Below are 19,435 nucleotides of genomic sequence, written 5' to 3'. Positions count from 1 at the left end.
AAACAAAAAAAAAAAAAAAACTAGCATTTTAAAGATCTTTTGTGTAATACGCTCACAGACAATATGGCAATAGCTGAATAATGTTCAAATGAACTGTGATTGTAGCCACTATTAATTTTTTTTTTCCTAATAACAACACAACTATTACCACAGCATTCTAATATTTAATTTCCAAATGATTGATTTCAATCTAAAAATTTTTTCTTCACTACTGGTACATTTTCATTAATATTACGTATAAAAAGAATTACATATAATAGAATTCTATATTACAATTTTTAAATATTAAAAATTGTAATAAGTCATAAATGTATTTTTTTAATTCAATAAAAAATTGAAGGTGTTATGAAATTGTTTAAAGAATATGGAATATCCTATTAACGTTTTAAGCTTTGAAAATTTCTTCCTTTTATGTACAGTACCTGGAGACAATTTTTTTATTTCTCTGGCTATAAGGGAAATTTGTATAGCAAAAATTGTCAAGCAAGCCCTTTTGCTGATTTCATCTCAAATGGATTAAGGCAATTTTAGCCAATCTCATGTTCAAAGAGTTAAATGTGAATTTATTATACTAGTCGGTCGCAATAAAGAAAAGTTTTTGAAAAACTTTTCAATACTCTCATTTATTGGGAATACAGGTACTCCTCACTTTACGACCTGTCTGCTTAACAACCCCTCGCACTTACGACCGGTCGAGTTTCGACCTGCAATTCGGGGAATCTCCGTTCTCAGCTCGAGTGTCAGTCAGTGGCGAATGGTGACATGCGCACTAAGCATACTATAATAGGCTTGCGCATACTATAATAGTCTTATAGTACTATAATAGTCTTTTTATGAATAAATTTAAAGTTTGTTGCATAATTTGTATAATTCTACAACGATCCTATATTCCTGGCGCAAGCTCCTCACTTATCGACCAATTCGCTTAACAACGTAGTCGTCGGAACGGAACTCGGTCGTAAAGTGAGGAGTACCTGTAAATAAAAACTAAACTATATAATTTTTTGTATAAATGGAAGATGATAAAATGTTTTAATTGATATTTCCTAAATATGCTCCATTTAAACTTCCATAACATCTATATAGAAATCTATGAATGATTCAAAATTAATATAATAATAAGCCAAACGATTGTCGTATTGAATTGGGCTACTTTACTGCTGCCATTAATAATTAAATTACTTGTAATTATTAATAATAGCAGCAAAATAGCTTGATTCAATAGGGGGCAAGCATTTTGTTTATTGTTAAAATATCAGGTTTTGAGACGTTTACGTATCTATATATAATATTTCTGTTGATATTTTTAATATCTTATTGTTGACACAAAGCATATGTATCTTCTCATTATACTAGTCTTGCTCTAATCAATCAATAAACTATTAATAATAATAATAATAATATCATATGCATAATTGGATGGAAGTAAGATATGCTATTCAAATTACACTATGATGATTTTATTTCTTTAAAGAACTTAGAAGAATTTAATCCAGAAAAATATACAGTAGATTCTTTTTTTTATAACATAACAATGGTTTTCCAGGAATCAATTAAGTTACACATCATAAATTTAATTCTGATTTTGTTATAAAGTAAATTTCTGTTTCTGGAAATATTTTGAACTATATAATATTCATTGAAGTAGGGAAAGAAAATACTTAAATACACTATTTCATAAGTCATATAATAGAAGATTTATGTCAGTCGTAAAAGGATGGAATTAAGCCAGTGACGACAAAGCAGAGGTCAGTTGTGCATTTGTTAAAATGAAAGAGCTGAATTATATCAATATATATATATGATGTAAAAAGTTTCAAAGTTCCTTATATTATCAAATATAAGAGAAATTTATCCTGAGCTTTGTAAAAAATAAAGTAGGAAAAAATGGTTAATGTTATCTTAGGTGCCAAGACGGCGGCTCGTCTCTGATTCCGGCAAGGAAACAGTGGGACGCACGTTCTAACCTAACCTATTCTAATAAATTACCATAATTATTAGCAACCAAATTATTAGAATAGGTTAGGTTAGAACGTGTGTCCCACTGTTTTCGTGCTGGAATCAGAGACAAGCCGCCATCTTGGCACCTAAGGTAACATTAACTGAAAAAATTTAGGTTTAGTTTTTATTGCTGGGTGTTATATACAATAGGATAATTTTTAACAAAAGAATGCAGCTTTGTCGTAAAGTTTAACATTAAAACCAGCCTATAGATATAGAGCATTTCATATCTTACATAAAAATCTATTGCTAGATTGCAATACTATTTAATAAGCCAATAGTATATAGTAAAATGATACAAAAAATATTGATTCAGTTGCAATGTCAAGATATTTGTTTCTAAATATTTATTTGAAGATATTTTAATAATGGAACTCTCTAGGAACCAGACTTTAATTTTATAAATGAACTTGATTTTGATTCTGATTCAAAGATATGAAATAGTATAGTAATTTCTATGTTTGAAATTATTATTATTAAATGAAGTTTATAACAAAACTCATTAATAAATCAATAGAAAAATCATTATAAATTATAAAACAGAATACTTGATACAACAATATCAATGATTTAAATTTTTATAACTAGTTTGGTGGTATTGTTACGAATTTTTTATATAAATTTCAAATCGTTACTTTATATAATTCTTCTAATGTCACTTAATTTGTTATGGTTCTTACTCATTTGTAATTGATACGGGTATATTCCTTATTAAAGTGATGATATCGAAATTAGATTTTATTATACAATAAATATACATATACTTTATTTTAATAAATTGAAATAAATTATAGTCGTGCAGCGAGCAGTATGGGCGGACTTAGCAGAAGATCTGGTATTCCTATTTTGAGTAGTCCAAAACATAGTGCAGGTATGTTTGTATGAAAACAATAGTAAATTTATATTTTATTTTTACTTTTTAATTTTACTTCTTTATTATTTTCATATATTTTGAAACAGGAGAAAAAAAAAACTGTTTGTTTTTTTTTAATTTTGTAGAAGAGAATATTTTTATTTTAATTTAACATATTTTCATTATTTATTGTTTTGGGTTTTCTTTATTGATGGGATCATTCCCTTATAGCGCGATTTGCTCCCACCCCTCTGAGGTCCAATAGTGCCATAGACTTAGCAGCTGCTAGACGGGCCAAGCTCCGAGCAGGTGCTACGATGCCCCATTATATGCGTAATATGGGGGCTTCATTGCGTAAGTGTGTACTTAAAAAAGTAACAATTTTATCAACACTAACAATTAAATTTAAAAATCGTTTAAACATCGGATTATTAATTATTAAAAATTATTTGAATGCTTAAAATATTAATATATAAAATAAGAACTATTAAAACTTTATATTTAAAGAAAATACTGCTTTTCATGAGAAGTAAATTTCAATGCCTATTTATTAATGAAATGTAACAACAAATTAAATACCAATTATAATTAATTATATAAGTAAAGAAAGAATAAATTGTTTATTTTAATACTAATTATAAATATATTTTTAGCAAGATCTAGCGTTAGAAGAGTTGAAGCAACAAGTGCCATGACGTCCCCAGAACATACAAGTCGTAGCAGAACAAAAGGTGTATCTCAATCGCAACGTAAGTGAAACTAATATAAGTAGAGCAATAGTGTGCACACATTGCATGGCAAGTAGCAGTTTTTTTTTTATCATTAGCAAGTACATTTGGCTATATAGTCTGCATATTAGTAATTGCTAGCATTTTTTAATGCTGTTTTAATACATGTATGTATATACAGCAATAGTTATTGCAAAATAAAAATACAGAAATTGTTCAGTTATTAAATATCATCATCATCATCTAATGCAATTTTTGAAATAAAGTTTTTCTTATAGAGATTTCTTATCATCATCTTCAAGTTTTAACCCCATATTACGTTATAGCATCTCAAATATTATTCTGATAGAGGTCGTTTTTATTTTTGGTATTAAACAGTTTTTTGAGTTCATTTGACTCGACTTCTAGACTTAAATCAAATATAATGAACATCTGCGGAACTTCAAATGTTAGAATATATGATTTTACCTGCTGAAAAGATGATTTTAACCTAAGAATTTCTTAAAATCATAACAAACTTTTAACCTTTTTTCATATGTTAAGGTTTGTTAACTTTATTATATATGATAACTTTGTTAACTGTATTATACACAAATAAACAACTCGTATAACTGGATGCCTCGCATCTGCCTATGTCAGCGTGTTTATTTGAACTATATTATAAGCAGTACGTAAGAAATTGATGGTAAATGACTAAATAAACTTCATTAATTTAGAGTGAAATAATAATCCAATTATGCCACTTTAAAACATTTTTATCAGTTTTCTATAGTGAGTAACTTATGTTGATTTGTACTTAAAATGCAAGATTTTGACGAAATTAAGAAAACAAAAATTATTAGAGATTTGTCTATATACTGTCGTTGCTTATACTTTGTATTATATGATGATAAATGTAATGTAACTTCCTCATGCACACCAGGGTGTGTATAATAGATGAATAAAACTCAGTTACGCGAGCCTTTAACCGGTGTGAAAAAATAAAGAAAATCGAAGAAACAAACGTTTTCCGAACACCTTCGTATTCTTCCTTGGGTAAAAATTTGGCTGGATTCCTTATTCTATAACACTGTTACAAATTTTTAAAACAAATTCGAACGATGATAGTTCAATTGTGCGATGTCCATTGCACAAGCGTTGTACTCGTCGTGTTCCCTATTGTTCAGAATCGGAATCCAGCCATTTTACCCGAGGAAGAACACGGAAGGTGTTTCTTCGATTTTATTTTTTCACACTGGTTAGAGGCTCGAGTAAGTGAGTTTTATTTATCTATGATAAATATAATGTTTTTAATTAATTCAATTGAATTGAGTTAATGAAACTCTCCTCTTGAATCATGCTTAATTACTAGCATTAAGGATGCTTAGAGTCTCAAGTTTTTTGAATCATCTAAAATTTTCATGACAGTAGGCTATCCATATTCCTGTTAAGTAAATTTTCTGATAAATTTCTATCTACCCATAGATTTTGTGTAGTTGTCATATTGCTTCCTTTCACCTTCCTTTCCAACAAGTAATACTTTCTATTTTACATGTAAAATTGTTTTACGATAAAGTATGTTTACGATTAATATTTTATTATTATAAAATACTATACTTCAAGTATTCTATACTGGAGGAATTTTATATGTAAATTGTAAATGTTATATTTGAATTTCATTGTGAAAGATGAAATTTTGCTTATAATATATTCATGTAAATACAGATTATTGTTTCTTTCAACTGTTCTGTTTAGTTTTATTGTAGTTAATCACTTTCTACTTCTTGAGGACTATATATTCTGTATTATTCCTATTTAATCAAGTATAGAATGAGCTGTGTAACATTCATAGAACTTACCAAAACCATTTTGTTTGATTCAGAAAAATTTACTGAAGGTAAACATTCATATTTTTTTTATCTTATTATATTTCATGTTGCGTGAGTTTTACGATTAAATTCTAGAACTAAAACACACAAAAAATTTAAGAACAGGATTTAAAGCAGCCACTACAATTGACAAAACCAATTGCTCTTCTGTATAAACTTTCTTTTATATTGTTTTTAATTCACTTAATTACATTATAGATTTCGTATTGTACAATTGGTTGCATTGTTTTATTAGTGACACGATGTTGATGATATTTGATAACAAGAAAATTACAAAGAAATTTATTCCGTCAGGCCACAAGTGTAGTGAAACTGTCGAATAGCTGAATTAAAAAATTTAGATGTAAGGCCTCGGATTTGGGGAAAATATAGTTAGTTCCTACTTCCTGAGTATGTATGGTCTCATTCTTTAATTATATTTAAGTAGTTTTTAATGAAATAAAACAGGTTTACAAAACTCAATTTTCATCATTATTCTTTAAATTTATCTTTAAGAAAATACTTTGTTTCTCAAAATCAAATTAATCTGAAGTGATTTTTGGAATATAGATGTTGAATGCAATATGACAAACAATAGAGATAAATTTAAACAAGTTTAACAAGTTAATATTAATATTATATTTGTCAACGTGGACTTAAATTATCAGTAGGACAGTTAAACTGATGTAAGCAAAATGCAGGAAGTTGGGTGCTAGTTCACACGGAAAAACAGTCTTTCTTTATTTAGGAAATAAATTAGATTGTTAGTTTAATTTCCATTAAGAATATCTACTAAGAAAATATTGATATATAGCCAAAAGTACTTGCTACTGATACTTGTTATCTATACTTCTAAATAACTTACATATAAATGTTTGACGTACAATTAAATTTGATATTGTATTGGTTCAAACGATTGTATATTGCAGCCAGTAGTCGTTCTGGTTCTCCATCATCAAGATTAAGTTACGCTACATATCATTATCAAACTGATGGCTCAGGAGGTCGTGTTAGACGGAAATCGGGTATTCCTACAGCTACGGGTACCAGTAGAGAAACAAGTCCTAGTCGAAGTCCGTATTCTGGTAAATTTCACAATCATCTACCGATTTTTTTTACCGTTGAAGCAGTATTTTCCAACAATAAAATATATATGTGTATAATTATTAGTAAATTTATTAATATAATCAATATTATTGTATGATAATATGTTAAACTCAGTGATGTTTTACACACTCTACAATGAAGTCAGCATTGTAATTTTTTGGTAATGTTAGACTACATTCAGTTGGAAAATATATTCTTATTTATCATTTTTATAGTTTGCAGGTTTTTATTGACTAATTTTGTAATAATACGTAATGATCAAAAATACATTTTTCTGCGAGATTTGTAACTTTTAACTGTCAGGCATTTAATTTCTGTGCCTACTTTTTGCTCGCCGATACTGCTATAGAAGATCATAAATTAAGAAATTAACTATGCCTGCTGAATAATAGTGAAATACATTGGTCGGAGCTTTCCTATATCAAAAGTTAGTTAGTTTACAGATAGTTATTTCACACATTAGTCCACAGTTTGATTTAAAAAATTGCATAGATTTATTTCAGATAATTCAGAAAATACGCAACTATACCACATATTTATTTAATCAGCTAAAATACTACTACTAAAATTAATTTTGCTGTCGACGATTGAAATACGTGCAAATAAACCATCATATCTTGAATATAAATTGTTAAATAAAAATATCAGTTTGATATTTTCCTAGTATTATAATTGTTTTGGAATTTATTCAAAATTTCAAAACATTTTCTTTTGATTGAATATTACTAATACCGATTAGTAATAATATATAACAACATACATCAATCCGATTCATATTACTAATGCCAAATAAACTGCCAGGTTATATATCAGGCTGTAACAAGGGTATTTTAATGATTAGATACAAAGTAATTTGGCTATAGGTAAGCAGTTAGGCTGTCATCTAATGATAGATTTAATTCTTAAATCTATATAATTTAGGGATTAGAAAATTTTGTTAACGATACAATCATATATTAATGACTTTAAAATTAGTTGAACTACTGGAAAATCTCATTTTCATTGTATGAGATGTAAAGTAATTTATTATGAAAATAACTTTACATTTTTTATATAATAAATTTAACGAGGCTGTCATTTATTTTAAGTTGTTCTAACTTTTTAATAAGAAAAGGATTGTTGTTGTTAATGTTTCTTCCAATAAATTTTAGATATTGCAAGAACGTATTTATAAAAGTAGTTCTAGCAAACGGATTTATTTTTAATTTGCTTAGATTACTTCATGTAGTTGCAACGCAATTTTTATTTGTTGTTTGATTTTTACTTCTTTATTTTTCTATTTAGTATCACAAAACTCACTGCATTTTTTAAAAATTTAATATATTAAAAATTAAACATCTTACTTTTCATAATCATTGGCGTAGCGAACATAACTGGCGCCCGACACTTTATTGGTGCTCCCTCCCCCCTCCAGAAACACACATAGTTTGTCTTGGAGACCATTTGGGTGCCCCTCTGAGAGTGGTGCCCAGTACATGATACACTCCCTTGCACCCCCTCGCTACGCTACTGTTCATAATACACTTAAATTTTACATCGTAAAAAATACTTAAGTCCTTACTTGAATAAAATCTTACTATAATTATATAATAAATTTTATTTTTTTAAATTGATATCATTATTTGAAATTATAAAGTATTTTAATAACAACTATAAGAATATTTTAAAATGTATTATTTATAATTAGGGCATGAAAGAAGATTAAGTAGCGGATCACTTCGTCGATTTTCTAACGCCAGTGATAGATTTCCTTCTCCTACTGTGATATGTACGTTATTGCAAAAAATTTCATACATTAATAAAATAATTTTTTATTGTATTTTTAATAATTAAGTTAAATTTCTATATTTAGTATAGTAGTAATTGGTACAATTTGTTAATTATCAAATATATTTGTTTAGCAAGTCCTCCTCTCATGGCAGAAAGAATTCTGCAACAGAGTAAAGAAGCTGAAATTGCTATGGCTGATGCTCTGGTTAGTTTTATTTTAATATAAAGAATATTAATTAAAAATAGTTAAATCTGGTTAATTTAGCTAAATTGAATCTGTTCTTATTTTCTTCAACGTAAGAGCAGATTCAAGCTATTTCGATGCGTGTTGTAATATGTATTTAAATTACATGTTATATTTGATTGAAAACAAATTAAAAGAATAGAAAAAAATATCATAAATCATACAGTAAGAAGAGATTTTGAATGTGTGTATTATGGTAAAACCTGTGAATCGGATAATGCTAATTTTATCCATATAAAGTGCATTTTAATGAAATTGCAAGCAGATAGAACTGACATTATCTAAAACAGATGGACGAAACACAAACAAAATTTCAAATTTGGACTTATTAATTCTTTATTAATCCCTTTTTATCCTGTTTGGATAAAACAAGCAAAAAGATTAGGTTCAACAAATTTATTGGGATGAATTTGCTTCAATAAATTTTGTATTGTATTATTGCATGTTAGATAAATATATAAATATAATGGAAGGCAATAATTATTAGAGGAAGGAATGACTGGGACAAAGAAACCTAGGATAAGAGTTACATGTATAGGGATTGATCCATCGTTTCCAGGCTAGATTGAAAGAAAGACATTCACACAGGACTTGGTAACATTAATAGGTTTAATATGGAAAACAGTTCTTCTTAAAAGAATATTTATGACTAGAGTTAAACGAACCAGCAAATTTTGGTTATAAATCTACAATAACACTTGCAACAGAATAGTAAATTTTTATGGTTTACATCTGAACAATTGAAAAGTTGACAAATTTACTGAAAAAGTTCACTATGAAAAACAATTGTCAACTTCTTTGCTGATCCTTAAATTCCAATAGGTACACAATAGTCCTTGCAAGCCACGGAAGCCATAAAAAACTTCCCTCGAGAATACAATCCCTCTCCCTCCTTTTAGTGCTTAACCCAACTCACCAAGTAAAAAAAAAGATTAGTTCTTAGCACTTTCCTTATTATTTCCTGCATTCCCAGGTGTTAGTTCCAGACCAGACTGGTTTGCACAAACACAAACCAGCTAGAGGAATCACTAAAAATGTACGGCACTCACTGATAAAAAAAAAACTAGATGAAATGCACAAAACATGCCTACTTTTAATTGCTTTCTCTACCAACATATAAATATTTCTCTCGATGATGATTTAAAAAAAGTATTCTTTTTAAATTTGAAATGTTACCTATAATGTAAATGATAGGTGATTATAATTAAATAAGTATAAAAATTATTATTTATTTTAAAGTTTAGGAAAATGCATGTATAGTAGAGCCTGTGAGAGGTGAAATTATTCTAAGACAAACTTTGAATAGCTAGAAAATTGCAAATATTTTGGCAATACTATCGAATTTATTTAATTCTTAATTTTACTGTTACTAATTAATTCATTTTTAATTTAATTTATTTAACAATTTCTTGTGTTTTGAAAAAAATTAATTTTCATTTCTTTAGCAGATACCGCTTAGAAGAAGATATAACGCATTTGACGATCAATCTGACGAAAGTGAGACTTCGAGTGTATGTTCCGATAGATCTTTTAGTTCATTTAGTAGAAACATAGATGTAAGTATAATATATAATTAATAAATTTATTTATGAATGTAGGATTCTTAAAGATTTATAATCAAATTTTTAAAATATTCCAGGATGTTTCAGAGATAATACATAATTTATGCAGCGTACATTGGTCTGAGAGGAAAGAAGGACTTTTAGGTTTGCAGGCATTTTTACGTTCTTCGCGGATGCTTTCTCTTGGCGAATTAAAGAGAGTTACAGATATTTTTACAAAACTGTTTATGGATCCCCACACTAAGGTAATAATGTATTTTCATTATTCAACAAGTACAATTCAAAACTTTTATAACAATACATTTAAATCACATAACTATTCTTTAAATTTAAATTATAAATATTCAAATGTTGTTTAGTGTCACTATGTATACAGTTGGGTTGCATTTATAGGATAAACTGGCATTTAATTGTTTGAGTACAACTTACAAGATTATAACCAAATAATTAAATACCAGTTTGTGTTGCTATGTTTTGTCGTTGAATTAATTTTTAATAATCAAGTAATAGCCTACAGCTGGATTCTTATCAGGCTACAATACTACTAATTATTAAGATAGTAATTTAGATTAGAGGTGAGTAGTTAAGCTGCCATTCTGTGTTAAATTTAATCATTAGAAGTAAATTAATTTTAATTTAGAATACTCTGGAAGAAAGGAGGTGACTTGAACCCAAAACTCTTGCTTATTGTGCAGATACATTACCTATTAATTATTAAACCTGAACTTCTGTCCAGTCTTCCAGATTTAATGATTAAGTGTAACATGAGCTTAACTGCCTACATCTACTCCAAATTACTTAATATCTTAATCATTAACTAGCTATATTGTAGCTCAATAAGAATCAAACTGTATCATTTCATTACTAACATATATCAGGTTTTATTTTATACAGTAAGACCCCGCTTAACACTGTTTCGGTATTATGCGGTATTATTGGAATTACCCGAGATCGCACGCAGTGTTGGGATCAAGGCGTAATATCAAATTTTAAAGCTTATTATCTGCGGCGGACATTCCGACAACTGATTGATAAAACAGATGGAGCAGATAAACAATCCATTAGAGATTTTTGGAAAAACTATAATATCATGGATGCTGTAGACAACATCAATCTTTCCTGGAATGAGGTGACCGAGAAATGTTTTGAAAGGAGTATGGAAGAATGTATGGCCTGAGCTAAGCAAGCATGTTGACACAAGAGAATCCATTGTTGATGTCGACGAAATTGTCAAGCTAGCTAATGAAACAGGGTTGGATAATATAAATGTGCAGGATATTGAAGAATTATCGCAAGTTACAACTGGAGAAAGTTTTTCCAACGACGATCTTAAAGAATTAGCAGAACAGGTGCATGAAGATGACAAAATTAGCATTTCTGAAGATGAGGAACAAAAGGAACTTTCAACAGATTTTCTAAAAAAAGTTTAGCCAATATAACGGAAATAATGGATCAGTTTATACAAAATGATTTCAATTTTGATAGAAGTTCAAAGGCAAGACGAAGTGTCATGGATGCGATGTCTTGCTATCGACAACTGCTTGCTGAACAAAACAGGAAAAGGCAAACAACGTTAGATGACTTCTTCACAAAGAAACAAAAGATGTCAAATGAGGAAGAACCTTCCTCATCACAAACATAACTTCCTTACTCAAACTTTTTTTTTATTTTCATGAATGTTTTATGAATAAATTTCGATATTAGCAATAAATAAGTCTATAATTAATGTAATAAAAAAGTATTTAACAATAAATGTTACAAAATAAAACAAAAAAAAAAACAGATAAATTTTCTTATTCTCTGTTCTGTTTCATGTATCCCCCTTATTTACATGTTAAGATGACCCCATTTAACGCTGTTTCGTTTAGCGCTCTGTCATCTAGGAACGCATCCCCCCGCGTTAAGCGGGGTCTTACTGTATGTCATTTTTTATTACTTTAACAATATTAGTTTAATCATGTGTTGTAAAGTTGTCAAATATATGTTAATGTACTGTACAGATAACTGTTAATGTTTATATTATTAAATATCTTGTCATTATCATTTAGGTTTTTACATTATTTTTGGATACGTTGCACGAATTAATACATGTACATAAAATGGATCTCCAAGGTTGGTTATATATACTTATGACTAGATTATTTGTTAAAACTGGGACAGACCTTCTTGGTTCTGTACAGAACAAAATTCAAAAAACACTTGACTTAGTCAGGTATAGTAAAGTTTGAACAATAATATTTATCAGTTAAACATCTTTAAGGTTTACTCATAATAATTTTCTCTCTTCAGAGATTCTTTTCCATGTGATGAACAATTTAATGTTGTTATGAGATTCTTGAATGATCAAACACAAACTCCTAATTTAAGGGTAAGAAAGACTGACGAAATGATTGTTAATTTAATTTTTATAAATGTATTTGTATTAAAACAGTTTCTTCTGAACTTAGGTAAAGTTATCTTTACTTAATTACCTTCATTCGTTGCTTCGAATAATGGATCCGAGCGAATTTTCTAGTTCTAGCACAGAAACAAAATTGGCTATCACAAAAATAATTACTTGGATGGCAGATCCAAAAAGCAGTGAACTAAGAAAGGTAAAACCACATTTCAGAATTAATGTGTATTATATTATTATTTTTGTATTAGTTTTTTCAATGTATGAATTTCTAAAATTAATTGTAATTAATTTCTATGCTGTTTTGTTTTGTTTTAGTGTGCCCAAGAAGTAATAATTGCCACATTTAATTTAAACAGTCCAGAATTTTCTATATTGCTCACTCATATTCCTAAAAATTTGCAGGTAATCTTTATTTTAATAATTGTATAAAATAAATACATGCGACAGTTTTAACTTAAAAGTAATTTTTAAAATTTTGTTTATTTTAGGATAGTGCTTTTAGATTGTTGAATTCTCAATTGAGGAGGCACAGTAATGTCGAAAGCTCCTCTTTCAGCCTTCATAGTCCACCGAGTCCTATTGTATCATATTTGCAATCTTCTAACAACATTGGAAGGTAAGAATTTGAGTCACTAAAGTACAATTAATCTCTTTGTATTCAGGAGGATTGCCATTGTCGTCTTAATAATTTACGAGCATGTAAGAATACATTGAAGCTACTATATATTAATGAAAAATAAAGATGCATAGAGATACTGCAGTAATATTTCAAAAAAATATTTATAGTCTATAAGCAAAGATAAAGAAATGCAATTTAAAAAAATTTTAAATTTGTAAGATGTTTTGATGATCTACAGTTAAAAACTTTGTGTAAGATGATAAACTTTTCTACATTGAAAAAAGTTCATAAATTTACAAAAATGAAATATTTTAAAAACTAGTAGTCATGCTGTTAACATATGGAACCAACTGTGCTACCATTATCATTGTATGGAATAGGAATCATTTTCATGTGAAACAACTATAAACATGAAAGTATTTAATAAATACAGTAGAGCGTCATTTATCCGAAACGTTGGTTAACCGAAAGCATTCCAATCGGACTGCCGAATCAAACAGTTTTGATACTAGATTAACTTCCAAAATATAATTTTTTGTTTTTATATTTTTCAATATATTTATTTTGTTTGTACAAAATAAAGAAATAATTTTTAATGATACAATAGCAACAATTATTATTTTAAAAAATTTACGTTAGGCTTAACACGACAAAAATTCAATGCGTAGCGTCACGCAACGGAGAAAAATTTCAATATGGGATAGGTTACTATATTTTTTCGTACATAATCGGTTATCAGAAAAATAAGTTATCCGAACAACCCCAGTCCCCAATTGATTCGGATAAACGACGCTCTACTGTATATAACTACAGTTGAATCTGATATTAATGGATCATGGAACAATTGATTTCTTGCTATAAAGGATTTTTTTGTGAGGTTTTGCCAAATCAATGTAATTTTACCTCTTTTCTATTGGATCCATAACTCGGAATAACTGATTTTTTGTAGCCTTCATGTATTGTAAACATTGCATTTTTTCACTGTTTAGTTAATATTTGGGTGTTTCTGGGAACCTGTAGAATTCGATGTTGCACCCATTAATCTGGGATATGTACAATGTATAAAGAGCAATTTTGTTGCTCTTTATACAAATTGTACAGAGAGCAACAATTGTATTGTTTGAAAAATTGTATAAAGAGAGTCAGCAGGCCAATATGATTGAGGAGAAGGCTCCTAGTGAACATTGACTCTGGTCCAAGTGTGGTGCTGACATTTAGAGGCCATAGTGCTTTCCAAGTCTTGAAAAACCTTCCTAACATTTCAGTATAAATGTACAGGCTATATAGTAGATGACATTGCTAATATCAAGCTGTTGTATTCAATAGGCAGAAAGGCAGCATCAAAACAAATCAAATGACAAATTTTTATCAAATCGTAAAGTCAAGTGAAGTGCTAACAAGCACACACACAGGAATAATTTGATTCTTTTTGTGCTTACAGTATATACAGTATCTGCCAGCTTCGTCACACACACGTACTGTATAATATATGATCTTGTAACATATAGTCTGCACAATTAGAGTTAGCCCTTGATTTGGTTCATTTTAGTGTCTTTAAGGTGTGATAGAACTGTTTATGAATGCACATTAATTTACTTTTAAGTTTTTAAGCAGTAGTAATAATGAAAGTGTTCATTTTTGGAGGAAGAAGGAAGGAAATAAGTACAGTACAGAAACACATTAATGTATTGTACGTAGAATGGCAGCAGGGTTTTCTCTGTTTGTGGGAAAGTTTCTTTTCATTATAAGATGATTTCTGTTATAAAGAGCTTTCATTATCATTCTTTTAATAATCTGCAAGTTAAGGTTGGAAGAGTTTTCGTTGCATGTGTGTAAAGATTGTTCCTGACTTATATGATTCATTTTTATCATGTGACAACTTTATTATCTTACACAGTTTTTTCATTTTTTAATACATATCTATTTTACAGTTTACTCTGATAAAATTAGATTAATATATTTATATAGTAATGTTTTGTATATTAACAAAAACAAACATTTATATTTTAAAGAAATGAATTATTTATGGAGAAATATTCTGTAAAGAAAATGACAATATAACCTTTGAGTTTTTGAAAAATATGTTAATAATAAAAATAAAATCTCTTACAAAATTTAAACTTACGATAACTCGAAACTAAATATTTATTTTAAAGTTTGTAATGTATTAAATATAACAGTTTTAATGCTTAATGCAAATATTATCCACGTTCAGAATAATATTTGTTGACTGAAGAAAAGAAATATTTATCTTATTTACAGTAGGATCTCCTCCCTGCATTAACAATAAAACCCTGAACAAATATGTAAAATACAATAGAAAGTATAAAACATTGGATAAAATTTAAGTTACAATAAATGCTCACCTAAATTAGTTTCTGGGCTGCAATTCGAAAAAATTGTAGACCTATAAATTCCCACTGTTGTCCATCTATTCGTCTTTCTTGCCTTAATCTTGAGATCGAAGTTAGATATACGAAAGTCAAGTCGTGGAAGTCATGTTATTTCAGTTAAAAAAATTTCCCCTGGTAGGATTTATATAGATGACTGGCACAACTCTATTGCTAATGGAAAAGTATAATGTACAGGGACAAGACACTACTAATTTGAGGTGGAGAGCATACATTTTAAATTTAAAAATTATCAAAAATATGATTAAAAATTGTAACCTGGAATTGTGGCATCATCAAATAAATAATTGCTCGTTTTTATATGTAAATTTGTTGTTGTTAGCATAATCACACAGTTGTATTAAAGTATGAATTTTAAGTATTTTTAATATATAAGAATAATGTAACGTGTTTTTGTTTTTTTAGAGTTCCTCTTAGAACAAGTACACCGCAGACTCGTTCCTTTGATTTAGACGATACGGAAAACATGAATCCAGAAGAAATTTACAATTCACTGAAACAAACTTCAGCAGAAATCCAAAAATACAGTCTAGGTAGTCTCGATCACGATTACTACGAAAGCTGTCGGAAATTAAATGAGAGGTCACGAGATAGTCTCTCTACCGACTCCAGTCAAAACGTCGATGGAAAACTAGATACTTTAGAAGAGCGAATAGAAATGTTTTCAAGTAACGATTCATCGCCAGCTAAGAGATCGCCGTTAAGCTATCAGAATCTCATGTTTCATGATTCAGTAGGTTATTTCTTTATTTTAACTGCTGTTCTATAAGATAAACTAACCAGAATCATTAAGAATTTAATATTGAAATAATTTTAATTAGGACAGTAGAAATGGTTTTGATAAATCCGGTATCTTCGGAAGTAACGATATAGAAGGTTTGTAAATTATTTGTTTAGCATTGTTTTTAAAGAATTGCTTTATTACGAATAAAATGTTCTACTACAAATGGTTTTAAATGGTTATTTAGGACACGATGCAGCTTTTCAGTACATTATAACAGAACTCAATTATCACAATACAAGGTAAATATTTTATTTTTACAAAATATAAATAAAAAATTTAATGTTAATATAAATTAATTTCTATCAAAATAATTAATTTCCAGGAATGAACAACGGCAACAAGCACTTTCTCAATTGGTTTACTTGGCAAGAGAAGGCTCGCCTTTATGGGAAGAAAACTTCCGTAACATTCTTAGACTGCTGATGGAAACTATTGGAGATCAAAATGTAAGATGTACTCGAGAGTTAAATATTAAAATAATTGTAGAGGAAAGAATATAAATATTTATTTTCCATTGAGATTTTCTAATAATTTATTTACTTTATGATAATTTGTAGGGGTCTATTAGAGCTATGGCTGTGAAAGCTTTATGTGAATTGCTGAAAAGACAATCTCAATGGTTTCAAGATTACGTAGAATTTACTATTTTAAAAATCTTAGAAGCTCACAAAGATGAAGAGAAAGAAGTAAGTTTTGTTAATGAAGTACTTTTTTTATATACGTATGTAAACACAATATATTATATATATTATGTATACATAATATAAATAAAAATTAATTGTATTCTTTAGGTTTCAAGAGCAGCTGAAATCTGTTCAGCAATTGCTGCTAATGTACTTCCTCCTGAGCAGTGCTTCAGAACTTTAAAACCAATCATCATGACTGGAGAATTTCCAATGAATCAGGCTGCTATCAAAATGCTTACAAAGGTAAAATTCTGTTTTTATTAATTAATTATTTCATAATTAAATAAGAAGATTTATGATAAAATACTAATGTCTAGAGCATATTATTGTTTAAAGAGGAAAGATTAATGTGAAGATAGGTTAGAATTTGAGGAAAATATATTTAAAAATGTCAGTGATAAGTACAGTTTCTGGAGAGTCGGAATCATTTGAAAGTAAAATGATCTAAATTAAGGTTTAAGTTTTTAGTTCTTTCCTGTTTGGGTTCACTTTAACATTTATTCAGGTGAAAAACAGAGCTTTCTATCATTGCATGAGTATATGCATATGGTGCATTACTTTTATTGCATTGTCTATGGTAAAATTAATTTATTCAAAAAGGAATATTTGTAAATTGTGCAATAGTTTTAAGGTAACGCATGCATTTTTCTCTCTCTCCTGAGCATAATGATAACAGAAAAGAATCATTTTAAAATGATTTAGCATAACACATAAGGAATCTCTGGCTATAAGAGATAAAAGCCAACATTGCCTAAATTAATACAAAAACTGTTAGATTTGTTTTGTTATGGTGTATGTTCAAAATGACTGCCACCTGGAGCAGTACAAAGGTGTACATATTAAAGTGGTGTTACAGGTGATATGTAGCATACCTAGTGTCACTGTCCTATAAGCCTTTTGTATTTACACCTTTGGCTCACTAATGCCATATGGTGCTGCTAGATATGCATTGTAAATTGATACTTTTATGTGACCCCTATAGGAAAAAATCCAGTGGGGTGAAGTCTGCATAATTGGCATGAAATTATACTATGTTGTCCTGTCCATTCGTTATCAAACCGATATGTGAGCCACTGATATACATTTGTCCAGGAATTAGCTTATGTGGCCTACTACTGTAGCAAACCTGCCATAGTTGCTCCGTTGGAAAGTCATCCAACCATTTGTCCACCATCAAGATTAAGATTGTGGTCATTAGTCAGGATTTCATTGAATATGTAACCAAAAACTTACTTATTGCAGATGCCATACTAGACATTATGTGAAAGGTACTGTACATGACGTATTTTGCATTGAGCATTCTGTGTCCAGCGGCACATAATACAGCATTTACATATTTTATTCTGGGAAAAAATGCCTTATCTGTCTAGAAAATGTGCTCAAGCACTTACGGTTTGTCTTGGCATAAATTTAATATTGTTGTAACAGTTGCAGGTAGCAGTTGAATGTGTGAAATTCAATGTATCTGTGATTGCTGCAGTCTACTTTGTCTTGCTACATCGTACCATATTTCTGCACAAATAAACTCTTATATGTGAAAATTATTTGATTTATCATTTTTGAAACATGCCCTACTTTGCTTTATAAGAATATGTGGAAATATATATGCTTGTATGTGGATATGAATGGAAGCAATGAAAACTTTGATATTGTAAAGACGAGCAATCTGGACCCTGATCCATGACTATACTATAAGTTTGCTTAAAGTGGCTTATGTTTAGAATCAGCATTTGCACAAGTCTTCTTACAGTTGCAAGCTTGATGCTGTTTTTATCATGAGTCATGTCAATCTTTTCATGACTACAGTAATGAAAATATATATTTTATTAATTTTTCTTTCTGATAATTATTTTCCAAAATCTAAAACTGTGTTGAGTTATGAGGTAAATGATAACCATAAAACAATGCAAATCTTTAAATTCATCATATTTCTGCATCTTTTCAGCTTGTTGAACAACAACCGAAGAACATAACAGCACACCTACTTCCCGAGATTATGCCTCCACTTCTTAAAGTGAGATTATTATTATGTTTTTTTTTTTATGTTGTATACATTTAATATGACATTAAAAAAATTAAAACAACTTACATTTACAATAATTAACAGCACATTTATAATGGCTAATTTCAGGCATACGATAATACAGAAAGTTCGGTGAGAAAAGGTGCAGTATTTTGTATGGTCGCAATTCATTGTGCCGTAGGAGAAGTCATGAAGTCACATTTAACATCATTAAATGGTAGCAAGGTTAGTTTCATTTTTGAACTTAATAATTTAAACATTAAACCAAATAATCTGCAGTTTAAAATTGTTTAATACTAGTGCATTAGTAATATGTTAATAGTTACAGCCTTTAATATTCAACACATACAGTTATGTTGAATATTAAAGGCTGTAAATAACATATTTCGTGTTTTGTCTAGT

The 19,435-nt window shown here is 28.8% G+C and overlaps 1 protein-coding gene across 4 annotated transcripts in view; it reads left to right on the top strand.

Annotated features, from left to right (window-relative positions):
• The window catches only part of LOC136975569 (CLIP-associating protein 1-like), a 171,677-nt gene that overhangs the window by 150,533 nt on the left and 1,709 nt on the right, over nucleotides 1-19,435 (top strand). For 3 of the 4 annotated variants that reach the window (XM_067270655.1, XM_067270654.1, XM_067270657.1), the window contains 21 exons: nucleotides 2,796-2,872; nucleotides 3,086-3,208; nucleotides 3,508-3,603; nucleotides 6,359-6,514; nucleotides 8,224-8,304; nucleotides 8,438-8,511; nucleotides 9,996-10,106; nucleotides 10,190-10,357; nucleotides 12,161-12,324; nucleotides 12,402-12,480; nucleotides 12,560-12,706; nucleotides 12,826-12,912; nucleotides 12,999-13,126; nucleotides 15,946-16,273; nucleotides 16,362-16,416; nucleotides 16,509-16,563; nucleotides 16,647-16,770; nucleotides 16,882-17,010; nucleotides 17,116-17,253; nucleotides 18,956-19,024; nucleotides 19,142-19,258. In XM_067270655.1, coding sequence (XP_067126756.1) covers nucleotides 2,796-2,872; nucleotides 3,086-3,208; nucleotides 3,508-3,603; nucleotides 6,359-6,514; nucleotides 8,224-8,304; nucleotides 8,438-8,511; nucleotides 9,996-10,106; nucleotides 10,190-10,357; nucleotides 12,161-12,324; nucleotides 12,402-12,480; nucleotides 12,560-12,706; nucleotides 12,826-12,912; nucleotides 12,999-13,126; nucleotides 15,946-16,273; nucleotides 16,362-16,416; nucleotides 16,509-16,563; nucleotides 16,647-16,770; nucleotides 16,882-17,010; nucleotides 17,116-17,253; nucleotides 18,956-19,024; nucleotides 19,142-19,258 — 2,506 coding nt within the window. The remainder of the gene's footprint in view (nucleotides 1-2,795; nucleotides 2,873-3,085; nucleotides 3,209-3,507; nucleotides 3,604-6,358; nucleotides 6,515-8,223; nucleotides 8,305-8,437; nucleotides 8,512-9,995; nucleotides 10,107-10,189; nucleotides 10,358-12,160; nucleotides 12,325-12,401; nucleotides 12,481-12,559; nucleotides 12,707-12,825; nucleotides 12,913-12,998; nucleotides 13,127-15,945; nucleotides 16,274-16,361; nucleotides 16,417-16,508; nucleotides 16,564-16,646; nucleotides 16,771-16,881; nucleotides 17,011-17,115; nucleotides 17,254-18,955; nucleotides 19,025-19,141; nucleotides 19,259-19,435) is intronic. The other variant, XM_067270656.1, reaches the window with a different exon arrangement.

Source organism: Centruroides vittatus, unplaced genomic scaffold (genome assembly GCF_030686945.1).
Source record: "Centruroides vittatus isolate TY-2023 unplaced genomic scaffold, ASM3068694v2 contig_375, whole genome shotgun sequence".
Taxonomy (NCBI): domain Eukaryota; kingdom Metazoa; phylum Arthropoda; class Arachnida; order Scorpiones; family Buthidae; genus Centruroides; species Centruroides vittatus.
This window is presented reverse-complemented; position numbering and strand designations above follow the sequence as displayed.